Source organism: Dicentrarchus labrax, unplaced genomic scaffold (assembly GCF_905237075.1).
Source record: "Dicentrarchus labrax unplaced genomic scaffold, dlabrax2021, whole genome shotgun sequence".
Classification (NCBI taxonomy): Eukaryota; Metazoa; Chordata; class Actinopteri; family Moronidae; genus Dicentrarchus; species Dicentrarchus labrax.
The window spans coordinates 22,086,064-22,108,285 of NW_026136718.1; the positions used below are offsets into that span (position 1 = coordinate 22,086,064).

General features: G+C 42.5%; 4 protein-coding genes across 6 annotated transcripts; 2 read left to right on the forward strand and 2 right to left on the reverse strand.

Moving 5' to 3' along the window:
• Positions 1–1,763: 1,763 nt before the first annotated feature.
• Positions 1,764–11,078, reverse strand: vamp4 (vesicle-associated membrane protein 4). 2 transcript variants are annotated; one of them, XM_051378004.1, is made up of 9 exons: positions 10,866–11,078; positions 9,976–10,117; positions 9,063–9,164; positions 7,303–7,349; positions 7,045–7,095; positions 5,861–5,961; positions 3,811–3,890; positions 3,619–3,670; positions 1,764–3,202 (listed from the first exon to the last, which is right to left on the reverse strand). In XM_051378004.1, exons 2-9 carry the CDS (start codon positions 9,976–9,978, stop codon positions 3,177–3,179), a joined length of 462 nt encoding a protein of 153 aa, XP_051233964.1. In that variant the 5' UTR covers positions 9,979–10,117; positions 10,866–11,078; the 3' UTR covers positions 1,764–3,176. The 2 variants fall into 2 exon arrangements, with proteins under 2 accessions (XP_051233964.1, XP_051233966.1); XM_051378006.1 differs by lacking the exon at positions 9,976–10,117.
• Positions 11,079–11,467: 389 nt separating this feature from the next.
• rangrf (RAN guanine nucleotide release factor) lies at positions 11,468–12,606 on the forward strand. 2 transcript variants are annotated; one of them, XM_051378003.1, is made up of 2 exons: positions 11,468–11,571; positions 11,701–12,606. In XM_051378003.1, the coding sequence occupies exon 2, from the start codon at positions 11,717–11,719 to the stop codon at positions 12,302–12,304; it is 588 nt and encodes a 195-aa protein (XP_051233963.1). In that variant the 5' UTR covers positions 11,468–11,571; positions 11,701–11,716; the 3' UTR covers positions 12,305–12,606. The 2 variants fall into 2 exon arrangements, with proteins under 2 accessions (XP_051233963.1, XP_051233962.1); XM_051378002.1 differs by having other exon boundaries at positions 11,480–11,575.
• Positions 12,607–16,085: 3,479 nt separating this feature from the next.
• Positions 16,086–17,848, reverse strand: itpa (inosine triphosphatase (nucleoside triphosphate pyrophosphatase)). Its single transcript, XM_051375997.1, has 8 exons — positions 17,752–17,848; positions 17,468–17,525; positions 17,324–17,388; positions 17,167–17,240; positions 17,048–17,079; positions 16,817–16,929; positions 16,659–16,735; positions 16,086–16,437 (listed from the first exon to the last, which is right to left on the reverse strand). Exons 1-8 carry the CDS (start codon positions 17,812–17,814, stop codon positions 16,305–16,307), a joined length of 615 nt encoding a protein of 204 aa, XP_051231957.1. The 5' UTR covers positions 17,815–17,848; the 3' UTR covers positions 16,086–16,304.
• Positions 17,849–17,982: 134 nt separating this feature from the next.
• Positions 17,983–22,148, forward strand: mettl13 (methyltransferase 13, eEF1A lysine and N-terminal methyltransferase). The gene is made up of 9 exons (XM_051375994.1): positions 17,983–18,220; positions 19,010–19,282; positions 19,368–19,836; positions 19,950–20,149; positions 20,265–20,448; positions 20,639–20,803; positions 20,917–21,129; positions 21,236–21,367; positions 21,607–22,148. Exons 1-9 carry the CDS (start codon positions 18,068–18,070, stop codon positions 21,897–21,899), a joined length of 2,082 nt encoding a protein of 693 aa, XP_051231954.1. The 5' UTR covers positions 17,983–18,067; the 3' UTR covers positions 21,900–22,148.
• Positions 22,149–22,222: the final 74 nt, after the last annotated feature.

Below are 22,222 nucleotides of genomic sequence, written 5' to 3' on the forward strand. Positions count from 1 at the left end.
CCTGCCTCTTTGTTTGGGTTCCTAAAATCTGGCTCCTCTCCTACCCCTCTTCTTCACGTGTACTTTCTCCTGCGTACGTTCAGACTTCTTGGACATCCATCTCCACTGACCTGACCTGCCAGGCCACCCTGAACCCTGAAACATCACCTGACCCAGATGCTTCACACCAGGGAGGCCGGAGGGCAAAGAGGGGTGCAGAGGGGAAGTGTGCACACTTCCTCTTGCAGGCCAGCCTCACCTGCTTCTGTCAGTGCTCATTTACAGACAGCTGGTGGTACCTGAGACACTTGTCTTGATTGATGAGGCAGGTCTATGATTGGTTGGACAGACCGATGGATGGATGAATAAGCTGCGGAATGCATTTGATTTTAAAAAAACACGGTATTAACAGTCAGGGTACATCCTCTTACAGGAAATATTTTAACAATGAGAAACCGAAGAGAGGGAGGAAGGTGGAATAACGGACTGAATAAATCATCATTGGAGCAAAACCACATGTAAACAGAAATGGAGACAATAGAGGAAGAGGAGAGAATCTGTGAATAAAGAAGCTTCTGGGAAAGTAGGAGTGGGAAACAGGGTCACTATAAGGAGGGAAAAATAAAGGATGACTTGGGTTTAAACATTTGAAAGCTGTTTTATTCACTAGAATGGCAGTGGGTATCAAATGTAGATGGATTTCTCTTTCTGGAGATTTATTCTTTACTTCCTGTAGCTTGTGACTCATCTGTCTCTCCCCGTACAGAGGCAGGCTCCACTGGACGGGGTGTGTGTGTGTGACTGACTAATGCTGGTTGGCACATTGTCCTCTCTTCTCTCTTGTGAGTTTAGTTCACTTTTATGAGATTCATATAACCACTGCTATGCCTGGAATCTGAAGTCATCCAGTATTAGCCCCTAACGGAGGACCAAAACATCCTGTGCTGCCAGTGTGGGTGTGTCTCTGCAGGCAGAAGGGATACAAATTACCTCTAACGCACAAATATACAGTATGGTTTAACACAGATTGAATAAAGTCCTGACTAGAGGCAAAATCAAACCTCCAGGCACCCAGTTTGTGGTTGAAACAAATGACTTGTGTCTGCCAACAACGCACATCTCTGTGAGACCTGAAAAGAGCCGTAACATTTTACAGCCACTTGTCCAACCAGAACTTTACAACCTTTCATTTCACTGCAATCAAGCAGGAAGGACCGTGCAGTGGTACACAGGCTTCTCACCGCAGCTATATCAGCATATACAAATTTATGAGATTATCCTCTTCATCTTCAAAGCTGAAATAAAGCCATCACCCCCGACCCTGTGCACCAGCAACAGAGTGTAAGCTTGAAGGCCATCTGCCATAAATCAATGAAGTAAAAGACCCCTGTGGGCCAATTAATTTTTGCTCCCTCGGAAGGTTTGGGCAGTGCTGGCTGAGAAAAGGGCAGGGCTGTCAGTGTGTGTTTGTGTCTACAGTGCTGAGAGGACGAGAGCAGCGGGTCTGTCAGAACAATAACGCTCCGCAGACTCCAGTCCATCCAACTTTAGTGCCATCTTGGGATTCTGTGCTGCCAGTAAAGTCACAGTCCAATAAAAAAGTCAGGGTAATGAGGGGAGATAAAAAGAAAGCTCAGGACGTCACTGGATATCCTAAATGGTTAAGAGTGGAGAGATGGCATGGCGATTAGTTTTTCCCACTTTACCTTTTACTCATTCTGTTCTGATTTCCTCCTCCCCGGAAGATGGTGGACCAGTTCAAACCAGATTAAACCAGACCAGTGCCCTTTTGAATCACTTTATTTATCATTTTAAAGCAAAACAGATCAATATATCACAGTCTTCCAATGCAATGCCGGAGTATTATACATCATTATAGAATCAATATTTACAGCTAAAATAAATTACATTAAAAATAATAAAATGACAATGAAAATGTGTATGTATTATACAGTTAATTAATCCACACACAATGACACCTACGTTTGTTTCACAGCTCACTTAAATTACCCCTCCTTAAACATAATGTAACACTACAGCGATAAACTGTCCCTTCAGTGGAAATACCAGCATTCATACAAGCATCACATTGAGCGACCAGCAAAAACAAGAACTTAAAAACATTGAAAAGAAATACAGAAAACTGTATTAAAATCAAACCAAACCATCTGTGGAGACAGTTTAATGTCACTAGCATGAAAGTGGGATAACCATGACCAAACCAGCCCAGAGCTCAGCACAACCCAAAAGGAAGGTGAGAGGTTTAGAGTGGCAAGGAGACATTCATAACCTGGATGTTTTGGTTTGATGTGGTCCTGCTGTACAGTATAACAAGCGATCAAGAGGCAGACGGAAATGGAATAGCGGTAATTTAAGGATTAGAATCACATTATCAAGCAGGATTTTGTCTGACCAGATGGCGTTCTTTTCTAGTCCATTTTTCAATCATCTGCACTGATGAGGAAACATACCTGATGAGTGAAATCATCTTTTCTAACAGAAAGCCTTTTTGATGATTAAGAGAAGCCACCTTTGACTACACAGATGAACCTCAGATGTTCCCTCGCCTCGTGTTGAACAGTGAAATGAAAATGTTCCCCATAAACATTCTCATCGCCAGGCGGTGAGAAGACAGCACACAAGGAATCATGGGTAGACATCTGAGGTTCATTCGCTAAATGTTAGAGCCCTATTATAAGAGGCTGCTGCAGCACATTCAGACCAGCTTGTTGGCATGGATTCCCTGCCTTTACAGTATCTATCTATGTTATGTAATATGCAGGACCTGGAGTTTCCCTGTTGTCAAGGCAAAGACAGGGCACTACATGTGATATGTATCATGGAATGGAGCACTCCTTCACATTGACTAGAGGGCTGAGAGTTAGTGTTTTCTCCCAAACTGTGTTAAAATATCTCCCCAACTCCCCTGTGTCCCCCTTTCTGTAGCCGAGTATCTAACCAAGGGATCAACCCGAGTCTTAGTACCAATCTCACAGCAGAGTTACGTGGAAATACCGATGATAAGATCCGTACTAATGGCAAGGTGAGGCCAGATCCTTGAAGGTACACAGGCTGACACTGAGGGGGGTGTGGGAGGCTGGCTGGCGCCCCCTAGCGGGAGTGGGGGACTGTGTGCAGAGGAGAGGGAGAGGAAGAAGAGGAAGAGGAGGGTTCTCCCCCATCCTCCTCATCAGACACTAGCGATATCGCAGGATCACTGGAACTGAAAGAGAGAAGGAATATTTTGTGAGAAGTTCTGGTTGTTATAAACTTAAAGTCCCCCTCCAGTCAAAATTCTGTTGTTCCTACAGTGTGATGTTTAAATGATGTATGTGCAGAGTTTGACACTAGAAGGATGTTTTCATATTCATCTGCTGAAAGTGGAAAGTTTTCTATGCTCAATGAAAATCTGATTTTAAGGGGCAGGCCTACAAGCATGATCACAAAGTCAATTCTGGTCCAGTATGTAACTTATACAGTGTGAGGTAGAAACTTGAAGCCACCAATGCAGTGCACATATGTACACTGTGAATGGACTTTACAGAGAAGTAGGAGACATCTTGTGTCCAGATGGAAAACTAAAGAAATGAACATAGTTTGCATATTCATAGAATCTGGAATTTTTGGCCAAATACTCACTGATGATAATGAGCAGGAGGGCAACAACTACCAAGGCAATGATCACCTTCATCTGCGGAAGAAACAACACACATTAAACACAAATCACTCATAACGCTGGATACCTCTGACTCCAGCTTCAATGTAAAAAATAAGACATACGCTTGAAGGTGTCACGCTTGAACACACACATAAAACAGACCGACAGCCCACCTTCATGTCTCTCCACCACATCCTCCTGTGCAGCTGTTTGGCTCGACTACTGAAGGCAGACGCGTTGTCCGATAGGCTCTCTGGAGCATCACATGGCCGCAGCACAGATGAGGACACGTGAGAAGAAGAATACATTGGAGAAGAGGGGGGAAAAAAACATTTGTTAATCAGCAAGTAAACAATAAGCTGGCTATTGTTTTGACTTTGATGTTGTCTAAGGTGACTCAAACTGCTTGGCTCTGTATTGTGCATGTGTAGTGAAAAGGTGTTACAGTTATGTAAGCCTTAGCTCTGCTGGTGAGATCACTCCTATGAACAGTTTTTTTTTTTTTTTAATATTGGCATGAAATGTTGAACAACAAGTTGTCAAATTTATACACATTTGCTCAAACTTCCTCCCTCCTGTCCCTGTCGTGATGTCCCTCTTCAAAATGCTCGCCCACACTACTCTTTCTGTTTCTTGGATACTGTTGTTAACTTGATGTTTATGCATGTTAACAAGAAGGTTAGAGCTCCCTAGCGTGCGGCGCTGTGCTTGTCCAGGCCCCCGTCCCCTCTTCACAGTCTTTGTGTCTGTCATGTGTCTGCCGTTTCCACTTCCACGTGCCTGTTAACGACCTGTCACTACTACAAAGGGAAGCTCTGAGAAGATGCTTGTTAATCTTAAGGAATTTAACAACAGGTTACCTGCACATGGGCCAGACAGCAAACTTCAAGTGTCAATCACAACATATTATATTGCTCACATAAAAGATGCCAACTAAGGACAACACGCACTGTGGAGACACGCAACCAGCCGTACAAATGTTCCACAAATACAGCTAAACTCACAGATACACAAACACTCGTGCAAACTCAAATGTGTTCCAGATGTGTGTCATCGTCTTGGCTGGTCAACATGACAGAGAGAAGAAGTTATACAACATCTGTCTGGACGTCATGATGAGGCCTAATAGACGAAGCGAGTGACACGATCTCTTCATCCGACAAGGAGGAAAAGAAGACGACCAGTGCGTGTTTTGTTGAAAGCCTTACATGTGGGTGAAGTTTTGGAACGGGGCGAGCTAAACACATTTCACACACCTGTGTCATACACACCGAGCGAAAAAAAAAAAACGGGGCTGTGTGAATGTGAGACCTGTCAAAAGGTTTCAGACACACACCTGGTAAAACACTAAAGCTGGACATGCCATTAACAACTTTGAAGTGTACCGAGTGTATGTTCATGCAAGCACTCGCTCCTTCTGTACACACCCCCGGTCCTCTCACTAAAATATGTGACATAAATTACATATTCCTGCAAAGTTTAATTTAAAGCTACAATGATTAGTCAATTAATTGACTATTATGATTACTATTATTATTCTGCATCTATTTTGATGATCAAATAATCATTTCAGTCATTTTTCAAGCAGAAATGCCAAACATTCAGTGGTTCCAGCCTCTTAAATATCAAGATTTGATTACATTTTCCCCAGTGTATATATTAGTAAAATTTGAAGACGTCACTTTGGACTGTGGGAAATTGCAACAACATTTTTCACTATTTTTTGACAGTTTGGCAATATGCAAGCAGGTTTGAGATATCTCCAGAAGTTTTTAATATTATTAACATGACAAACCAAAACCTTCACTCTTGATTTAAAGATACAAATACGATAATAGACCTTCTGTTCCAGCTCAGGTCAAACAGAGTCAGGGTGCTGCTATTGTTCATGCTGGCTCACTGGAAAGTCTCTGCTACACTAAATGGAATGTTAATTAGTATCATCAGTAACACCTGTGTTTACCCTACTATTTCATGTCAAAAAGGTCTACTGGACCTCATTAAGAATATTTTTCTTTTTAAAATGGATGCACATTGCAGAAATGTTAACATTAACATAAGCTAATGCCAAAATATTCCTACATACAGTGAGGACAACAATCCTCAGAGCCATGTGCAAACCATCTGTAAGCTAAACGGACTTCTGTGCAGAGTTTGTTCATTCATTTTACTTTGCACATGTGGACAAACACAAAAGCACAGGCTTGCCCCAGTGTGACTCACCCGACTTGTCCTGCAGGTCGTCGAGACGCTCGCCCCTCTCTATCACCTTGGAGATGTTCTCCTGCATCACATCAATCACTTCATCAACCTGCGACTGCACCCTGAGGACACAAGTTGGTGTGAGGCACAGAAACACAAATAATAGAAATGAATCAGAAAATATATATATAAAAAAAGGTAGGATTTGTCAAGGATTGATCTGTTTTTTTTCTTGTAACCACTAAAGCACAAAGCACCTGTTTTCCCAACAATATCCTCTTCTCTATATCTAGCCTTGTCCAGTTGGCAGGCAATAAAAAAAAGCCTGTTTTACAGCCTCACTGTGACCTGCCAGGACCTGTGCAGTATGTGCAGAATTATGCTCAAATCCTGGCTTTATTCACAGTACCTGAGCATGGCATGACTAAGCCCAGATAACCCCTCAGTCACTCTTATTTCAAAGTAATTCTGAGCAATACCTCTTGGAGAGATGCAGGATCAGCAGGAAGGAGGACATTGGCAAATAAATAAGAAAAGCCAGAGGGACTCATAAGCAAGATACAAGACAAAGGAATCTGTTTTCTCTCACGATTGATCACATTTTCCATCACCATTACACTGCAGGAAACTAATCAGTTTTGGACTTAAGCCTGATTGCAGGTTGACGGCAGTAATACTAAACATGGAAAGACACAGCCAGAGCAAAAGCACAGCATTAGGAAGACGCATGGGCTGCCACAAATACACACAGACACATGGTGAGGACCTGACCTTTGGGGTTCAAGTTCAGACACACACAGAGGTGAAGGGCCTGCGCAATGTGCACACAACATTCCTGGAATTGGTAATGATGGCATCTGGTTTCATGTGCTCACAATGACAAACTGTCAAATATGAACAGAGCGTGGAGAAACAACCCTGGGTGCCAGACTGTCTCAACAATAACCTCCTCTGCTCTCTGGCTGTGTCTGACTGGAGGTTAATGTGGAAACAGACTGCAGAGGGACTGGGGCGTCCTGGGAAGGTTACACAATAACCTGCACACGGCAGCCTCTCTTACACAATCTTTTAACAACTTGCAGTTTCTGGTAAACATGACGGACCACGGTTGCATAACACCAACATCAACACCAAAACTAAAGGTGCTGGCAATACTCCTCTGACCTCCGGCTTATAGATGTAATGAGGAATGTGTTAGTACTTACTGCTTCATTTTGTCATTCTGAGGTCCAAATCTGGGTCCTGTGGGCCCTCTCCTGGAAAACAGGCAATAACGACGCCAAAGTTACCAATTTAATGTACTAGATTTTATGTACTCTTGCTTTAACGATCCCTATTAGTATTACTGACCTCATTATCTGGGTAAATTGTAACTCTGCTGTGTAAAATGTACTTTAAATTTGATTTATCATTATTCTAATGAACTCGGTGCCTGAATAGAATATATCCTCGCACAAACTCACAGAAAGAAGTCTTCCTCCTCGTCAGAGTCCTCCTCCAGCAGGTTCCTCTGTCAAAGAGGAAAAGGTCATAAGTCAAACAGGGGTAAGCCCTAGATATTGAATTACCTGTCTTCTAATCAGAGATCATCCCATGAGGGGAACTGCGGTCACTGGGACAAATTGGGACCCTCAAAACAACAGGAAAAAAGCACTTCTACTGTTAGGAAGCCATGCTTTTCAATTCTGGTTGCCTGATAACAACTTCCTCCTTTGTTGTGGACAAAGACTAGCAGGTCTAAAGGGCCAGAATTTAGTATTTTAGCACTTGAAATGCTTTCACATGTTGGGTCCGGAACAAGCTCCAGTACCAGCGTCTTGCAGGTTGAGAGTACATTCCTGGCACTCACAGCAAGAGTTGCTGATACAGAGATATGAAACTCGTATCACCAGATAGCTGCTGTACTGATCAATAAAAAAAAACTGGCATGGCCAAGTACACTGCTATTTATAGTGCACTTACATTAAGATGAATTGCTCTGCTGTTCAGCTTGCCAAATCTCAACATCTAACTCTGACAAGCAAAATCAGTTTGCTAGGAAGCCAACATGGACCTGAACAGAGCAGTCTCTGGGATCTCAAGACACATTATCTACAGAAACAATGCCATAGTCACAACTATTTCTGAACCAACTGATGGCTTTAATAGGGACAGAAAGTGTGTAAAATGTTACTCATAGAGAATTAGTGAGGACAGCTACATTACAGTCTCACAAGGAGGAGAATTGGACCAGGAGGAGACAGTATGAGTCTGTTTCTCATTGGATGGCAGACAGGAGACCTATATTCACAGATACTGGCAAAGAAAGGTCTTTAACTAGATATTACCTATGAAGGGAAGGAGACGTGCATACAGTATGTTGTTAGAGCAGCATTAATTACAGCATGCAGAAGTAGTGTAGTAGTAATAGTTAGATTAAATCTAATTTTTCAAGTATGGTATTCTAACAATCACACCCTGAGCTGAGAGAAGGAGAAGCTGTGGATGTTCTGTAATGTTGACAGCTGCCAGCCAATGCTGTGCCAATACAGACATCTTATTTTCTTGAAAATACACTGTCATCTGCAAAAAAGCTTAGGGAATGGTGGCCATATGATCATAAAATAGTTTATAAGTCGAGGCACTGACGCTCTCCTTCTGTTCAACGTCTTTCTTTCTTTCCACTGTCTAGTATTGGAGAACTGGTAGCTATTATCAGAGGGCAGGAGGTAGGGCAGTAAAAAAGGAAAGCGTGGAAGATGGAAGGGAGCATTTTGTTATGCAAGTCTTGCCGTAAGCTTAGCTTTGATCCCAGTTCAACACAATAACAAACAGGATTACACAGAGGAAGCACAGGACCGAATAAAGTAAAGAATCCGAAGGAGGACAGGGAAGGTGAAGGTGGGTGGGAGGGGATGATCACTTTGATGAGAACCAGACATTTGGCTACAGAAGGTCCACTCTCTTCCCTCACTTTTCCTACCAATATTAAATTAATGGACATATTACAGCAAATTCTGCATCTTATATTAACAACTGTTTCGGACATTTCAAATGAATTACTTTCAACATTCCCTACTTCTATGATTACTGTGTAAAAGGAAACAAATCATTGTTTCAGCTTTTAACCTTATCCTAATTACAGCATGCTCACTGTCAATTTGTAAATCACTTCACAAACTCTTTTTGCCTCTTCCAGCCCCTGATGCTCCAAACACCGTCACCCCCTCCATCTGTGTCTCACCCTCTCGCTGCGAATGGATCCCGTGACCTCATCGTCATTGAGGTGTCGTTTAAACTTGGGGGGCATGTTGTCGTCTGGCTGCTCCTCCCGATCTGGCTCCCTCTGTAGGACAGTAGGAGAAGAAGATGATCAGTGTGGACAGAGAGCTCTATGAAAACAGTCCTCAACACACCTGCACCAAGCCACAAAGATCCTGTCGCTCATAAATGTTACACATGACAGCGTGCTAAATAAGAGTACTCTAATATTGGTGGGTGGAAGTGAGTGATTTCACTTGCAGACGTAACAGCCAGGTCCTGCCTGGGAGCAGAACAAAGCTTTAAGTGTATGAACAGAGTGAGACCCTGAATCTAAACTCGCTCAGTAATGATTGCATTATTGAGACTGCTCATGGTCCCAATGCTTCCTGTGTAAGAGTCTGACTCTGTCATTACTCACAGAGCTGATTTCATTATTTCCTCTACAATCTAATACTTGCCTCTGGAACATGTTAAGAAGGTGGTGCTTCCATTGTGCCAGCCTTTATACTGGCAGAAATACTGTTTTATGTCAGTAAACTAAGAAATATTACTTCCTATTATTTCTGGTGTGAGCAGACATCATTGAGTCTCACTAGCTATGAAAGGAAATGCCATCACAGCTCTGCGTTCCTTTGGATGAAAAAATCTACTGTGTCGGATATGGAGAACATGCTGTTCTTCCAATTACGACCCCCCGAGTCTGTGTTAGGGTGTTACTTGTTCCAAATAGAGTGACAAAACACAACAGTGCATCAATAAAGTGCCTCTGTGACACTGACCTAAACTACATGTGATCCTCAGGCCCTACAGTAACCATCGGGGGTGGGGAGGGGGACACAGCAGTCTCACTCACACACACACCACCTTTCTCAATCCAACAATACAACTTATACCATTGAATCCAGTTCGGTCGGACACTGTGGCTTTCTCAGCAGCGTCCTTATCTGGCACTGCGTTTGGAAAAAGGCCTTTCAGTGGCCAGGAGAGGAGAGGAGAACTTTCCAGTAAACAGAGAAGCAGAGGACAGGGCTCTATCTGAAGCAGCAACAGCGTGAAGAGACACAAAGAGAAAGAGGACAAGCCAAGGTCTAACATGTTAGAGTGGCAGAAGGAAGACTTTAGACAACTAGTCTATTTCAAGAGAGGAAGTTTAAAGGTGCAATCCAGAAAAACAAACAAACATTGGATTCAAATCAAAGTTGTGATTTATAACAGAAATACCAATTGCAGACATTGTATTGTCAGGTTTGGAAAGAAGAGAATTGTAGATTATTAAGGATCACTATCAGTTTATGGATTGCAACTTTAAGCAAATACTAAGAGAAGAATGTAACACAATGCCTAATCAATTTCTAACATCAGAGGAAAACAAGATGCTGCTTTTAATGGATCGAGTACAGCTATTTTTTTAGCTGAATACTACTATTTACTACTAATGTAATAGCTTCAAGGTCCGAACAAGGACTCCTTAAAAGGACCCAGGACCTAAAATAAATAAAACTGAGCTCATATCAGGAACAATAATTAACATTATATCACAACCATTGACAAGTCGTAGCTGGTTGAGGTGTTTGTTAGCCTACATGTACGCAGAATATCGTTGTCTATCACACTTTAATCACTACATTACAACGCCAAGGAAATTCAATTGCAAAGGGGGCAATGTAAACGCCAACATAGCTAGCTACATGCTAATTTAGCTAGTTCAGACAGGCCGCTTGGTCCATTGACAGATTTAGCTACCCGGCTAAGCTAAGCTAAGGATGCTAACTCGTCTAGCTACCTGCTGTTTCCTTCAAGATCCGAAGCTCGTTGCTGGCGAACACAAACAAACAGAGGCTCGGGTATTAATCCAGGGCTCTTCAGGGTTCGAGGTGGCTTCACGGTTTTGTCACTTTCATTTCAGATGTTGTCCGGACGATGAGACAGGATTGTCATTATGGATGCTAGCGGTCCGGTTGTCTTCTCTCCGTCAGCTGACCAGGAAGTGAACACAAACAGCTGGAGGAGGAGGAGGAGGAGGAGGAGGAGGACCGCTGCAGATGTTTGACAGCGTTATGCAGCAAATAAACAACGCTTTGGTATTATTCTGGATGATAAATTCAAGTTAAAACATATTCTTTGTAGATTTTATATAACTATCTGTTCATAGAAGTGTTATAAATGACACCAGCCAACAGTGTATAAAGTAAATTATATATTATATTAATGTATTACTCACAGTGGACATTTTTATGTACTTTCTGTCTTTGTCACATGGTAGTCTATTACTTTTGTAACCTAACCACATTGAAATTGGGTATTTTTTGGAGCTTTTTTGTGTAGTTTTACTTTTACTTTTACTTCTCCTAAAATATCTGAACCCCTCTTCACCGCCTGTTTCAGGGTGCGTGTCTTCCTCTCCTGTAGGGGGCAGCAGTGCGTCAAGCGTGTCCAACATGTGACGAGAAGAAGAAGATAAACTTTTCCCGGAAGAGATCGCTGAATTGGTTGGTAAGCTAATTGTTTATCACACTGCGTTTAGACACATGTTATAATGGTTTCCCTGAATCAGTTTAACAGACGGTGTTTCTGTACTGCTGGTTGTTAAAACTGTGTCTGGTGCTGTGTCTCTGTAGCTGCTCACACTGTCACATGGAGATGCAGAGTCCTGGAGGCAGCGCTGGTCAGTCTCATCCTCTGTTTGGAGGAGCGCTGTCGGCTGTCCTCCCTCACAGCGCCACAGACATCAGTGAGCTCAGGGAGATCCCGGACAACCAGGAGGTGTTTGCCCACGCACACACCGACCAGAGCCTGATCGTGGAGCTGGTGGAATACCAGGGTCAGGTGGCAGACCAAGACGCTGCCAGGTATCACTTTGAAGACATCGCAGGCAGTAATAAAGCTTTAGAGCCAGGTGCTTTCGAAGTGACCAGTGTTGTGCCCCTGCCCAAGTCTGAGCTGTGCCTGGCAGACTGCAGCTCTGCTTGGATGCTGACTGGGACGCAGTGTGTGTCCAAATTCAACGAAGAGGCGAGGAATACAGTGACCCTTCACCTGGGTCTGTTCCGTCTGCCACAGTTCTCCACTGATGTCCTGATAACCTTCAACGATCCGCAGAGCATCAGCCCTGACAGCAGCAGTGCTGCTTCAGCGGGGACACACAGAGAGCCATGGACGGTGCAGGACTTCCAGCGCTTGTTGCAGACTCTGACTCTGCACAACCCAGAGCTGTTTGGGTAGAACCAGGGCTGCTTTCTCAGAGTGGGACCTCACCTGATTACAGATTTAGTCTCAGGCACATTAGGACTGTGTTCTGATGGGGCTTCACCAGAATCTGGTCCACAGCATGCTTTGGGTCCCAACCCCAAAGTTTTGGAAGCAGTTCCTTAAAGCGGTGGTTCTGTCCCTGCTGTGACACCTAGGAATACATGTTCTGTTCTGCTATTGAAGATGACACTGTTCTGACAACTACAAATGAACTGAAAACCCAACATCTCATGATATAAAGATAGTTTTTGTCATAATAAATGTTATGGATGGAAGGTCTTGGACTTGATTTCTTTATGTTGGATGACATTTGCCTTTACTGTGGGGATCTACAGTAACTCTGAAACTAAAATGTTTGTTTGTAAAGGTTGGCACCTCAGAGAAATGTGAGATTTGAGAGATGGAACTTTTCCACTCCTCTGTTTTCCACCACATGACCCTATGCAGTATCTGTAATGCACAAACCTCCCCTTACAGACCACTAAACATTCAGTTACTAAGACCCACCTTGTGCTACACTGCTCTAAAACGTTTTACAGTATGACAGTAATGAAAACACACAAGTAATGACAAAGGTCAAAGCAGAAGTCAGAAGGTTGAAGGTGAATTGAGATTCCACACATAAACTCCCTCTGGAGCATTTCTGATGCAGCTAATATTCATAGAGCCTTCAGTGGGACGTGAGTTTGGTCATAAACAGTGAAAACTGAGCAGACGCGTCCCAGCAGGAATATGTATTAGGTCAACTGTTTCCATCAGTCACTGCAGTAGCCTCATGGTGGAATAATTCATTAGCCTGAACCTTGAGAAACCTTGGAAAGACTTCATTCAAGGGTGAGTTTGGTGAAACAAAATTTATTTAATGGAAATTGACCCTCATTGCTTTAAAGATAAAACCAGCTCTCAGATTTGGAAGTATGAAGTCATACAGTTTGTAATGGAAGCTATTTTTCCTACGTGTGTGCCGTTGTTTGACGAAAAATATTGTATCACTAGAGTCTGGTGTTGAATAAAAATCATCACAGCGAGGGAATTCAGGTAAGAATTGCACAACAAGAACAACAAACAAGAGGAAGTACAGTCTGTCTCCCCAAAGCCACATCAAACCCTTCTCATGCTCTGGTGCAATCATGACGGATTAAGATCTCATAAAGTCAGGCATCCCTTCCTCTCAGTGATCCCAGTGTAGAACATTCCTTCATTAACCACAAAAGCAAAACTTCTTTCTAACTACGTGGGATAAACATGCTGTGGTTCTCTTTATAATAAAGTCTGAAAACATCCTGCTTTTCAGACCTGAACAGGATTTTTGGAACAGGTGTCTGACTCAAAGGTCGTGCCAGGAGACCATTTTTGAGGCATTATGGACTTAAAATGCGTTTTCCAGGTCCTGAAAATAGCTTATTACAAAGTTGCTTTTGGGTTACTATAGTGCAGTGGTCTCTAACTTTGTGGCTTGTGATCCTTGTCATATGCTTGTTCACATGCAGAGGGGAACAGTTTCACAAGAGAATGATTGTCTCCTAAGCTGTTTCATTTTGATCAATTAACAAAGGAGAAAAAAATCAGCAGAAGCAAAACATTATTTTAGAAAAATTGTTTTCCCCTATTCCATTAAATATTTCATGACTTTCCAACATCTTACATAACCCCTTTGGATGTCCAAGAGAGGAAATTACTTAGAGGACAAACACTAACTTATAAAACTAATACTTTCAATTCAAGTATCTGTATGCTGTGTTTAAAACCAAAAACTATGTAATAGTTGGACTGCACATACTTTAAATGTAATTGCACGGGTGCCTTGGTAGCTGACCTGGTAGAGCTGGTGCTTTATGTACCAAGACTGAGTCCTTGCTGCAAAAGCCATGGGGGTTTGACATGTGGCCCTTTGCTGTATGTCATTTCCCCTCTCTCCCCACTTCCCTGACTATCTTACCCTGTCCTATCAATAAAGGCAATCCCCCCCGCCCCAAAAATTTGTAAATGTGTATTTGCATGGTGGCAGACCTCCTTTTTGTAAACTTGAGTCATAAATAAAGTGTTCTTGTGTCCAAGGTTCAAAGTAGAATTGGTTGTGTTCCCCTCCGTATACAATACTCAGTATACAGAGCAACAAAACTGTGTTCCTTCAGTGAATATATGTATCCATATATAGTGTGGTGACCTAAAAGTGCCCTCACACATGTTAAGATCAGCCATATTTAATCAAAGACAGTGAAAAGTTCTTATGGAAAGTAATGTACATAATAGAAGAAGCACTGGTTGATTTGAGAACTACAATTTAATCACAGTGTTCTGAGTTCAAAAGATAAAAGTTAGGCCAAAAATGCCCAAAATATTCTTTGCTATTTATAAGACAAATGTAGAAATACATCACATTCAGTCTTATTTAGACTGTGAGTTTATGTAAATTGTTATAATAAAACATTGTTCTTAATTAATTTATGCATGTTCTGGTAGTTGGTTTGAACTGGGGCTAATGGTATTGAGCTGTGTCATGAGATTGACATTTACCCCAATGTTGTACAAAGGTGAGAACGTCTTTAGAAGAATGAATTAAGAAAGATGCTGTCATGAATGAAGTCAAATGAAACAAAACATGTATTTTTGTAACTCCTTCTTAGCTGACAACCTTTTAAATTCTCTGAAATGTGTACTGTATAGGCTGTATCTTGGGGCCCCATTGAATGCTGCAGCCCTGACAATAACTGTGTTGACTTTGAGTCGCAGAGGAAAAGAGGAAGAAGGAGGGATGCCTTCATAGCGATGTCTTTGACCTCTAGTGGCCTAAAGTCTGGAACAAATCTTCCTTGTTCTGTTGAAAAACTTGGATGACAGGTGAAGTGAAGTCTCCCTGATGAAGACAAATACAGCCTTCCTGTTCCTTCTCACAACAACTTGCTACTTCCTGACAAGTCCCCAAACAAAACTAGAAGTCTAAGCAAACAGAACAGTCCAGTCATTTCACAACCTACACAGCACCTTTTGTCTCAAAGTGTCACTTTTACTGCTGAGTATTATCACCAATAACCAGGGGCAAACGTTTTCTTGAATGTGATTAGAAAAGCTTCATAATAAACAGATAAATAGATAAATGAAGGAAGAATGCAATTAAAGTGTAAGCGCCATTAGATGAAATATTTGGTATAATACACAAAATAACTTGTCAGCAGTAATGGCAATAACACTGTTAACATTAGTTGTTTCTACTGTACTCTCTCAGAGGAATGCGTGTATATGTGCATATGTTTGACATTTTCAGTACATCTGGGAGGCATCAGTCACAGGTGTATGCATAGTTCCTGCTCAGAGATTTCCAGCTCCACGGTCGTTTATTACCTAAAGTCCCCTGTTATCACATACACACATACACACACCTCCTCCTCCTCCTTCAGAGACCCTCTCCTCCCACACCCTCTCTGGACTCCCGCCTGCACAACCCTCTCCTTCCCTCGCCAATTCCAGGAGCCAGTCTTGGCCACAGAGTGTTCTGCTGCTCTCATCAGGATCCTGGTGCTCTTCTTCTCCTATAATTTATGCTCTTCTCCAAGTCTACCTTTGTCATTCTGTGGAAGCAAAAATTCCAAAGCTTGTCTTTGAGTATCCACTACGGAACAATGAAACAAGTCTTGCAACAATTTCGGATGTCTTACCATATTATCTGGAGGGTATTTTTAACATGCTCAGTTCCTGAAAGTTGTAACTGCTGACATGAGGATATCATCACTAAGAATAACACATAGAGAGGGAATTTGTTTGAAAATTGACAAAACTTTATTCAAAATAAGGGAACAACTAAATTATGCACCACATTTTCTACAGGTAGACATTGTGATCACAAATCAGTTATCTGCCATACTTTTAAACCCAACAATAAAAATGTTTTAGTATTAAGGAGCATCTCCTCCATTGTCAAATAAGATGACTTTGATACATTTTGCTCCACATTCATAACCTGATGTTGGCCTCTTTAATCCTCCTGCTTCTTCCTCTTGCCCTGTGGTGAGTTATTGTTGGTTTGAGAGAAGTGCTCAGACATGGCAGCCAGTGCCCGGTAGCGGTGAGAGATAGTATTCTTCACTTCTTTGGGCAGTTCAGCATAACTACAGATGAAAGGGAAGAAGTTAATAATAAGTGTGTATATGTTTTAATGCTAGGCACAATAGTGATAAATAATCTCTGATGCACAGCATAAAGTGACAGGGATCATCACATTCATGCATGCTGCTGTATGAACTACAACGTTCAACTCATTTCTCCACTGTGTTGACCTCTGGCTCCCCCTTGTGGTAAGAACAGAAAACCTCTAGCAGTCATGTCTTACGTTTTGTCATATCCATCTGGCTGGAAACAGGGATCCCATCCAAAGTCTCGAGGTCCCCTTGGTTCCACAATGTGTCCCTAAATATACCCAAAGAAAAGAGTGAATAGAAAGTAAACACACACACACAAACACTAAATCAGTTAGAAAGAGATTCTGACCTCTGTTTTCCCTCTGAAGAGCTGTACTGGTTTGTCTTTCCCGGCAGAGAAAGCAAAGGTGCAGAGAGCCCATGCTGATTTATCTTCAAACCCGGCTAGGAGTTTGTACAAGCCTACAACAAAACATCTAACGAGATTAGAGGTGCTGGACCGCTCAATTAACTTTTTCTATCCAGCTCTAAATACCTCTGTTAAAATATCTCAGCAGTTGTCATCCGTTACAATATTTACCTTCTGGCTTGAGTTTGTCCAGGAACCATTTTCTACAAAAACAAAGTTGTTAGTTATAATTATTATTGTTTTCTACAGTTATTAAAGACAAAATGCTAAGCAAGCATTATTATACTAACATGTAAGGACCGGGCAGGCCTCCCAAAGCCTTGAAACACAGACAGGTGTCCTCCACTATGACCGGTCCATCAATCTGAAGGTGATAAACAACAACACATCAGTTTTCTATCATTCAACAGACATGTACACACAGAAGCTACAGTGTAGTTAGAGTACCTGTCGTGCGGCCTCCTTACACTTCTGTATGGAAATCTCATCTGGCTCTCCTTGGTATTCAGGCACTGGATAAAGAAAGCGTTTCAAGAGCAACAATAACATGAAAATATATATTCTGTAAGTGGTCTCTCTTTTCATACTTACAGTCAATCTTTTTTGACACTAGTTTGTAGGGAAACCTGTCTCCCAGGATCTGAATGACCTGATAGATGTGACCAAAAAGAGAGTCAAGTATAAATCTAGCAGGACTGCTTTTTGTCAAATTAAACAAAATACTGGAATAAACTGCAGCTCATGCTCATTGTCTATATTTAGCAAGCACAGTCTGATACAGCATAAAAACAAGTATCCTGCCTGGAACTGTTCAGACAGGACAGCACGACCGTTAGCACACAATCTGTCTCAGGCATGAAGTGTTTGACTTCTACCTCTTCGAGTTTCTTTGCGTTTCCAGTCACGAAGACCACAGACCTTCCTGCCTGCACAGCCATGATGAATAACACCCGGAGGATTAACGATATCGGACCGAACACTTCCGACTTAGCAACGGCCAATAAAATCAGCTCTGAGAGCCGCAGCCAATCACAGGGCAGTGTGTAACCCCGTCTTCAAGAAAATCCTCCAATCAGCGAGCGGTACTGCCAGCAATAGTGTCCGGCTTGAAAAGTAAGTGCAGGTGCCACTGCCATGTGGAGAAGCGGCTGTAAACACATTCTGTCACGGTAAACTGAGACATTTCGGACTATGAGTCTTTTACCTCGCACTGCCGAGGAGTTCAGCTCCGCAGAGTACTGGGAGAGGTTCTTTAAGAAGCGAGGAGAGAAGGCCTTTGAGTGGTATGGAGACTACAACAAACTCTGCGGCGTGCTGCACAAATACATCAAAGTCCAACATAAGGTAAGATACAGTGATGAGCACCATATACAGCCGATATACAGCGTCACTGCTATACATTTCAATACAGCATAAACAATTTGGGTGGACAATTCGCCTATTATTACTGTTTTTGTTTACTTCCTGCTAATATGTATGTCACTGTTCTTTCCTTGTCCTTTTAGGATAATAATAATAATAATAATAATAATACACATACACTCCCTGTCTGATGTGACCAGTGGTGGAAGAAGTATTTAGTTGCTTTACTTAAATAACCTCTGCGTCACAGAAGTCCAGAATTCAAGAGTTCAAGTTAAAGTACAGTGTATCAGCATGACTGTACTTTAAGTACCAAAACAAAGGTACTCGTTATGCAACAATATGGCCCCTGTGAATGTTATTATTTATTATAGAACTGGATAGTCTAATACTACCACATTAATGTGTAACTAGTGTTTACAGTACTACTTTACTCTTCTAGATGTTTGTGGTGAAGCCAGTTTTATCTGTTGGGTTGTTAAATCTACACAAATGCATCATACTTTAGAAGTGAATCATGTGCATATTATACATTGAATTTGCAATGTAACTTCAGCTGTCAAATAAAGTAATAAAGTAAGTAGTAGTAAAATCAATAAAGTCTAATATTTTGCAGTAATTGTAGTGGACTAGAATTATAATGTGGCATAAAATGGACCTTCTCAAATAAAGTACAAATACCACACTTAGGTAAATGTGTGTAGTTTCTTTCCATCACTGCCAATGACAATAACTGATTAATTAACAGTGTGTTGTACTTCTGTCCTTCAGGTGTTGGTGGTTGGTTGTGGTAACTCTGAACTGAGTGAGCAGCTGTATGATGTTGGCTACAAGCATCTAACTAATATTGACATCAGTGAGACAGTGGTGACCCATATGAACCAGCGAAACACTGAGCGCCGGCCAGGCCTGACCTTCCAGCAGGTGGATGCTACACAGACTCCATATGAGGATGCCAGCTACCAGGCTGCTCTGGACAAGGGCACGCTGGATGCCATGGCCTCTGAAGAAGAAGGAGCACTGGCCAGGAACATGCTCACTGAGGTGAGAAACCAATGGGTCAGGGTGTGCACAGATCATATGTTTTTTTTTCCTCAATCGGTGCACAGCAGTTTTCTTGTGTCTGCAGGTGGGCCGTGTGCTAAGCGTTGGCGGCCGGTATGTCTGTGTGACGTTAGCTCAGGAGAGTGTGATCAAGTTGGCTGTGGAGCACTTTGTCCAGCTGGGATGGGCAGTGAGGCTCCACTGCCTGCAGGAAGAAAGTGGGAAAGAAGAGGACTCCTTTGCTCTGCCTGTCTTTGTTCTGGTCTGCACCAAGTTTCGTCAGCCTATGCCGACGCCTATTCTGGAGATGTGTCTTGGGGAAGATGGAGCCCCTACTCGTCTCACACAGGTAACAGAGCTGCTGTCGGCTGTGAGGGAGCATCAGGCTTACTCTGTCTTGAAAAAGAGGCTTCGTACAGGCACAGACGCCAGCTCGAACCTGTCGCTCACTCTCTGTCATACCAAGACTGGCCTTCCCAGATACACTCTCACAGTACAAGACTGCCCCCCGGGTGCCAAGGTGCCAAGATCAAACCAGTTTGCTATTTTTATTGGTGAGCTCTTCTGTTATCTCATCATGTTTCTGCTTTCCTTTGTACAGTAAGTCACACTAGTTGTATTTTGTTCTTCTTTGATGATTCCCCCCCCCCTCTGTTTATCCTGTCAGTGCCTCAAGGCAGTGAGACAGCTTGGCTCTACAGCTCCAGTGAGGGGCGAAGGCAGCTGGCAGCTAGCGCTAACTTTCGGCGCCTGGTTATTGTGGCAATGCACAGGAATCAGGAGTACACAGACATGCAGGCTGTCCAGTCAGAACTCTCACCAATGGTGATGGACCTGGCTCCCCCGGGTATGCCAGCCAACCAGCAGGTACATGCACACAAGTGTTTGTTATAGAAATGTCCAGTACTGTTGTACAGTAAAGCAGCATGTCGCAAAAATGTGTGCATCTGTGAATTAATTTGATCTCTCTGTCACTATTCAGGTGCCGTTTCTGTCAGTTGGAGGTGACCTGGGTTGGAGAGAGGAGGTCAGCAGGGGTGTGAGCGAGCTGAGCGGAGAGTACTGTGTGGAAAATGTGAAAGGAGAAGACGGAGAACTGTATCGGAGACTCGTTTTCCTGTCTAATGCTGCCCTTGTCCAGTCAGAGAGCCGCCTTGTCCCTTCAGGTACTGGTCAGTTTTTTACTGTAATTTGTTGTGCACCCATCAAACAAAGATGCCAACAAACAATAACAAATATTAATAATATCAACAAAAAAGAAAAAGTATTAAAGTGTTGTTTTTATATACAATATATAATATCATAATATTATGGTCAATTATTATAACAAATGATTGAATATTTATGTCCCTACAGCATCAAGTCACAAGAAGAAAAACAAAAAGAAGGTCAAACCAACAGCTGCTCCAACTCCTCCTTCAACATCTCTGTCAGTGGACAGTGGCTTCCTCTGCTGCGCTCACCATGAAGTCATGGTGGCTGGCCTCACCATGCTCAGGGCACGCACGCCACTGAACAAAGGTCAGCACACACCTGTTTTGGACAGGAGGGTGGCAGAAGGAAGTTCTGACTAAACAACCGCTGCTTTTCCAACTTGATTTGAGCTTTTTCATTCCCCTCTTCTTCCTTCTCAGGTGTCCCAGTGTCCGTGCTCCTGGTGGGGCTTGGTGGAGGAGGCCTGCCTCAGTTCCTACGGGACTTTGTGCCTGATGTTACTGTTGAGGTTGTAGAATTAGACCCTGTTGTGATGGAAGTGGCGAAGGAATGGTTCGGTTTTCGACCAGATGATCGTTTGACTGTCACTCTTGGGGACGGCCTTGAACGCATTTGTGCCCTAGAGAAAGAAGGTTAGTGAAGGAGGAGTTAAAGAGATGGCAGTTAAGAGTAAAGTTGCACCAGTGAATATGACATTACAATACCAAGAAGTGACTGTGGTTGTTTTTCCTTCTGTAGGTGGTCGTTTGTTTGATGTCATCATGTTTGATGTAGACAATAAAGATAGTACTGTGGGTATGAGCTGTCCTCCTGCTGCCTTTGTGGAAACCTCGACCTTGCAGAAAGTTTGCAGCTTGCTAACCACCAGAGGTACAGTATTTTTTATTTCTCTTTATCTGCTAGAATCTGTGAAGTTTTCTGTGAAATAATGACAGTAAATGTGTCGGATACATATACAGATATGGATACCGATTATACTGCCCCAATTAAGATAAGAAATAGAACATAAAAATAATAAACGCCCTCTGGCAAATTACATTTCTATCATAGTTGTGTGTCTCATTTACATGAACGCCTCTCTCCTGTCTCTTCTATCTCTCCTTAAACAGGTGTATTTATACTGAATCTTGTGTGTCGTGACTCGGTCTTGAGGAAAAGCGTGTTGGAGCGTGTGAGCTCAGTGTTTCCCACCATCCTCTCTAGAAAGATCGAAGGGGAGGTCAACGAAGTCCTTCTGTGCTCTCGTGGAGAAGATGAGACACAGGACGCTGCTCGCATCCTTCCATCCCTGAACCAAGCTGCCAAGAGTCTGCAGAGCGCACTGTGCTCTAACAGGACTGGGGCCAACAGCAGCCCACATATAGACATTGCAGAGTTGTTAAAAGACCTGAAAGTAGAGTAAAGGGGGGGTAATCATGTCTTGAGACTAATTGGGACAATATGTTGAGGATACTAAAATTTGAGTGCCATTCAGTGCAATGTAATGAAAAGTATTATGATGTATAACATATACAATCACAAGTGAAGAACATTTTATCTTTACGTCTGAATGTGGTGCTTCTACAAACATGAATTCCAAATGCTGTATATTTGAATGTGCATTACTATTGCATCATTTCACCATTAAATGTAGCCTTCAGTTTCTCTTTCACTTGCTTCAGGTTTCCAGTGTACTACACAGTGCTCACTCCCTCATTGCCAAAGAATGCTGCAGCGTTATTTACA

What these genes read in the sequence shown, in the direction of transcription:
- mettl13 (XM_051375994.1), top strand. Translation starts at nt 18,068, where the DNA reads ATGAGTCTTTTACCTCGCACTGCCGAGGAGTTCAGCTCCGCAGAGTAC. An exon ending in TTGTGCCCTAGAGAAAGAAG is followed by an intron (nt 21,130 to 21,235) that starts GTTAGTGAAGGA and finishes TTCCTTCTGTAG; the next exon opens with GTGGTCGTTTGTTTGATGTC. An exon ending in CAGCTTGCTAACCACCAGAG is followed by an intron (nt 21,368 to 21,606) that starts GTACAGTATTTT and finishes CTCCTTAAACAG; the next exon opens with GTGTATTTATACTGAATCTT.
- rangrf (XM_051378003.1), top strand. Translation starts at nt 11,717, where the DNA reads ATGGAGATGCAGAGTCCTGGAGGCAGCGCTGGTCAGTCTCATCCTCTG.
- itpa (XM_051375997.1), bottom strand. Translation starts at nt 17,814, where the DNA reads ATGGCTGTGCAGGCAGGAAGGTCTGTGGTCTTCGTGACTGGAAACGCA. An exon ending in GGACAAACTCAAGCCAGAAG is followed by an intron (nt 16,930 to 17,047) that starts GTAAATATTGTA and finishes GTTTTGTTGTAG; the next exon opens with GCTTGTACAAACTCCTAGCC. An exon ending in TCTTCAGAGGGAAAACAGAG is followed by an intron (nt 16,736 to 16,816) that starts GTCAGAATCTCT and finishes GGGTATATTTAG; the next exon opens with GGACACATTGTGGAACCAAG.
- vamp4 (XM_051378004.1), bottom strand. An exon ending in GAGGAGGAAGACTTCTTTCT is followed by an intron (nt 7,096 to 7,302) that starts GTGAGTTTGTGC and finishes CCTGTTTTCCAG; the next exon opens with GAGAGGGCCCACAGGACCCA. An exon ending in CCTCCTGCTCATTATCATCA is followed by an intron (nt 3,203 to 3,618) that starts GTGAGTATTTGG and finishes TCTCTCTTTCAG; the next exon opens with TTCCAGTGATCCTGCGATAT.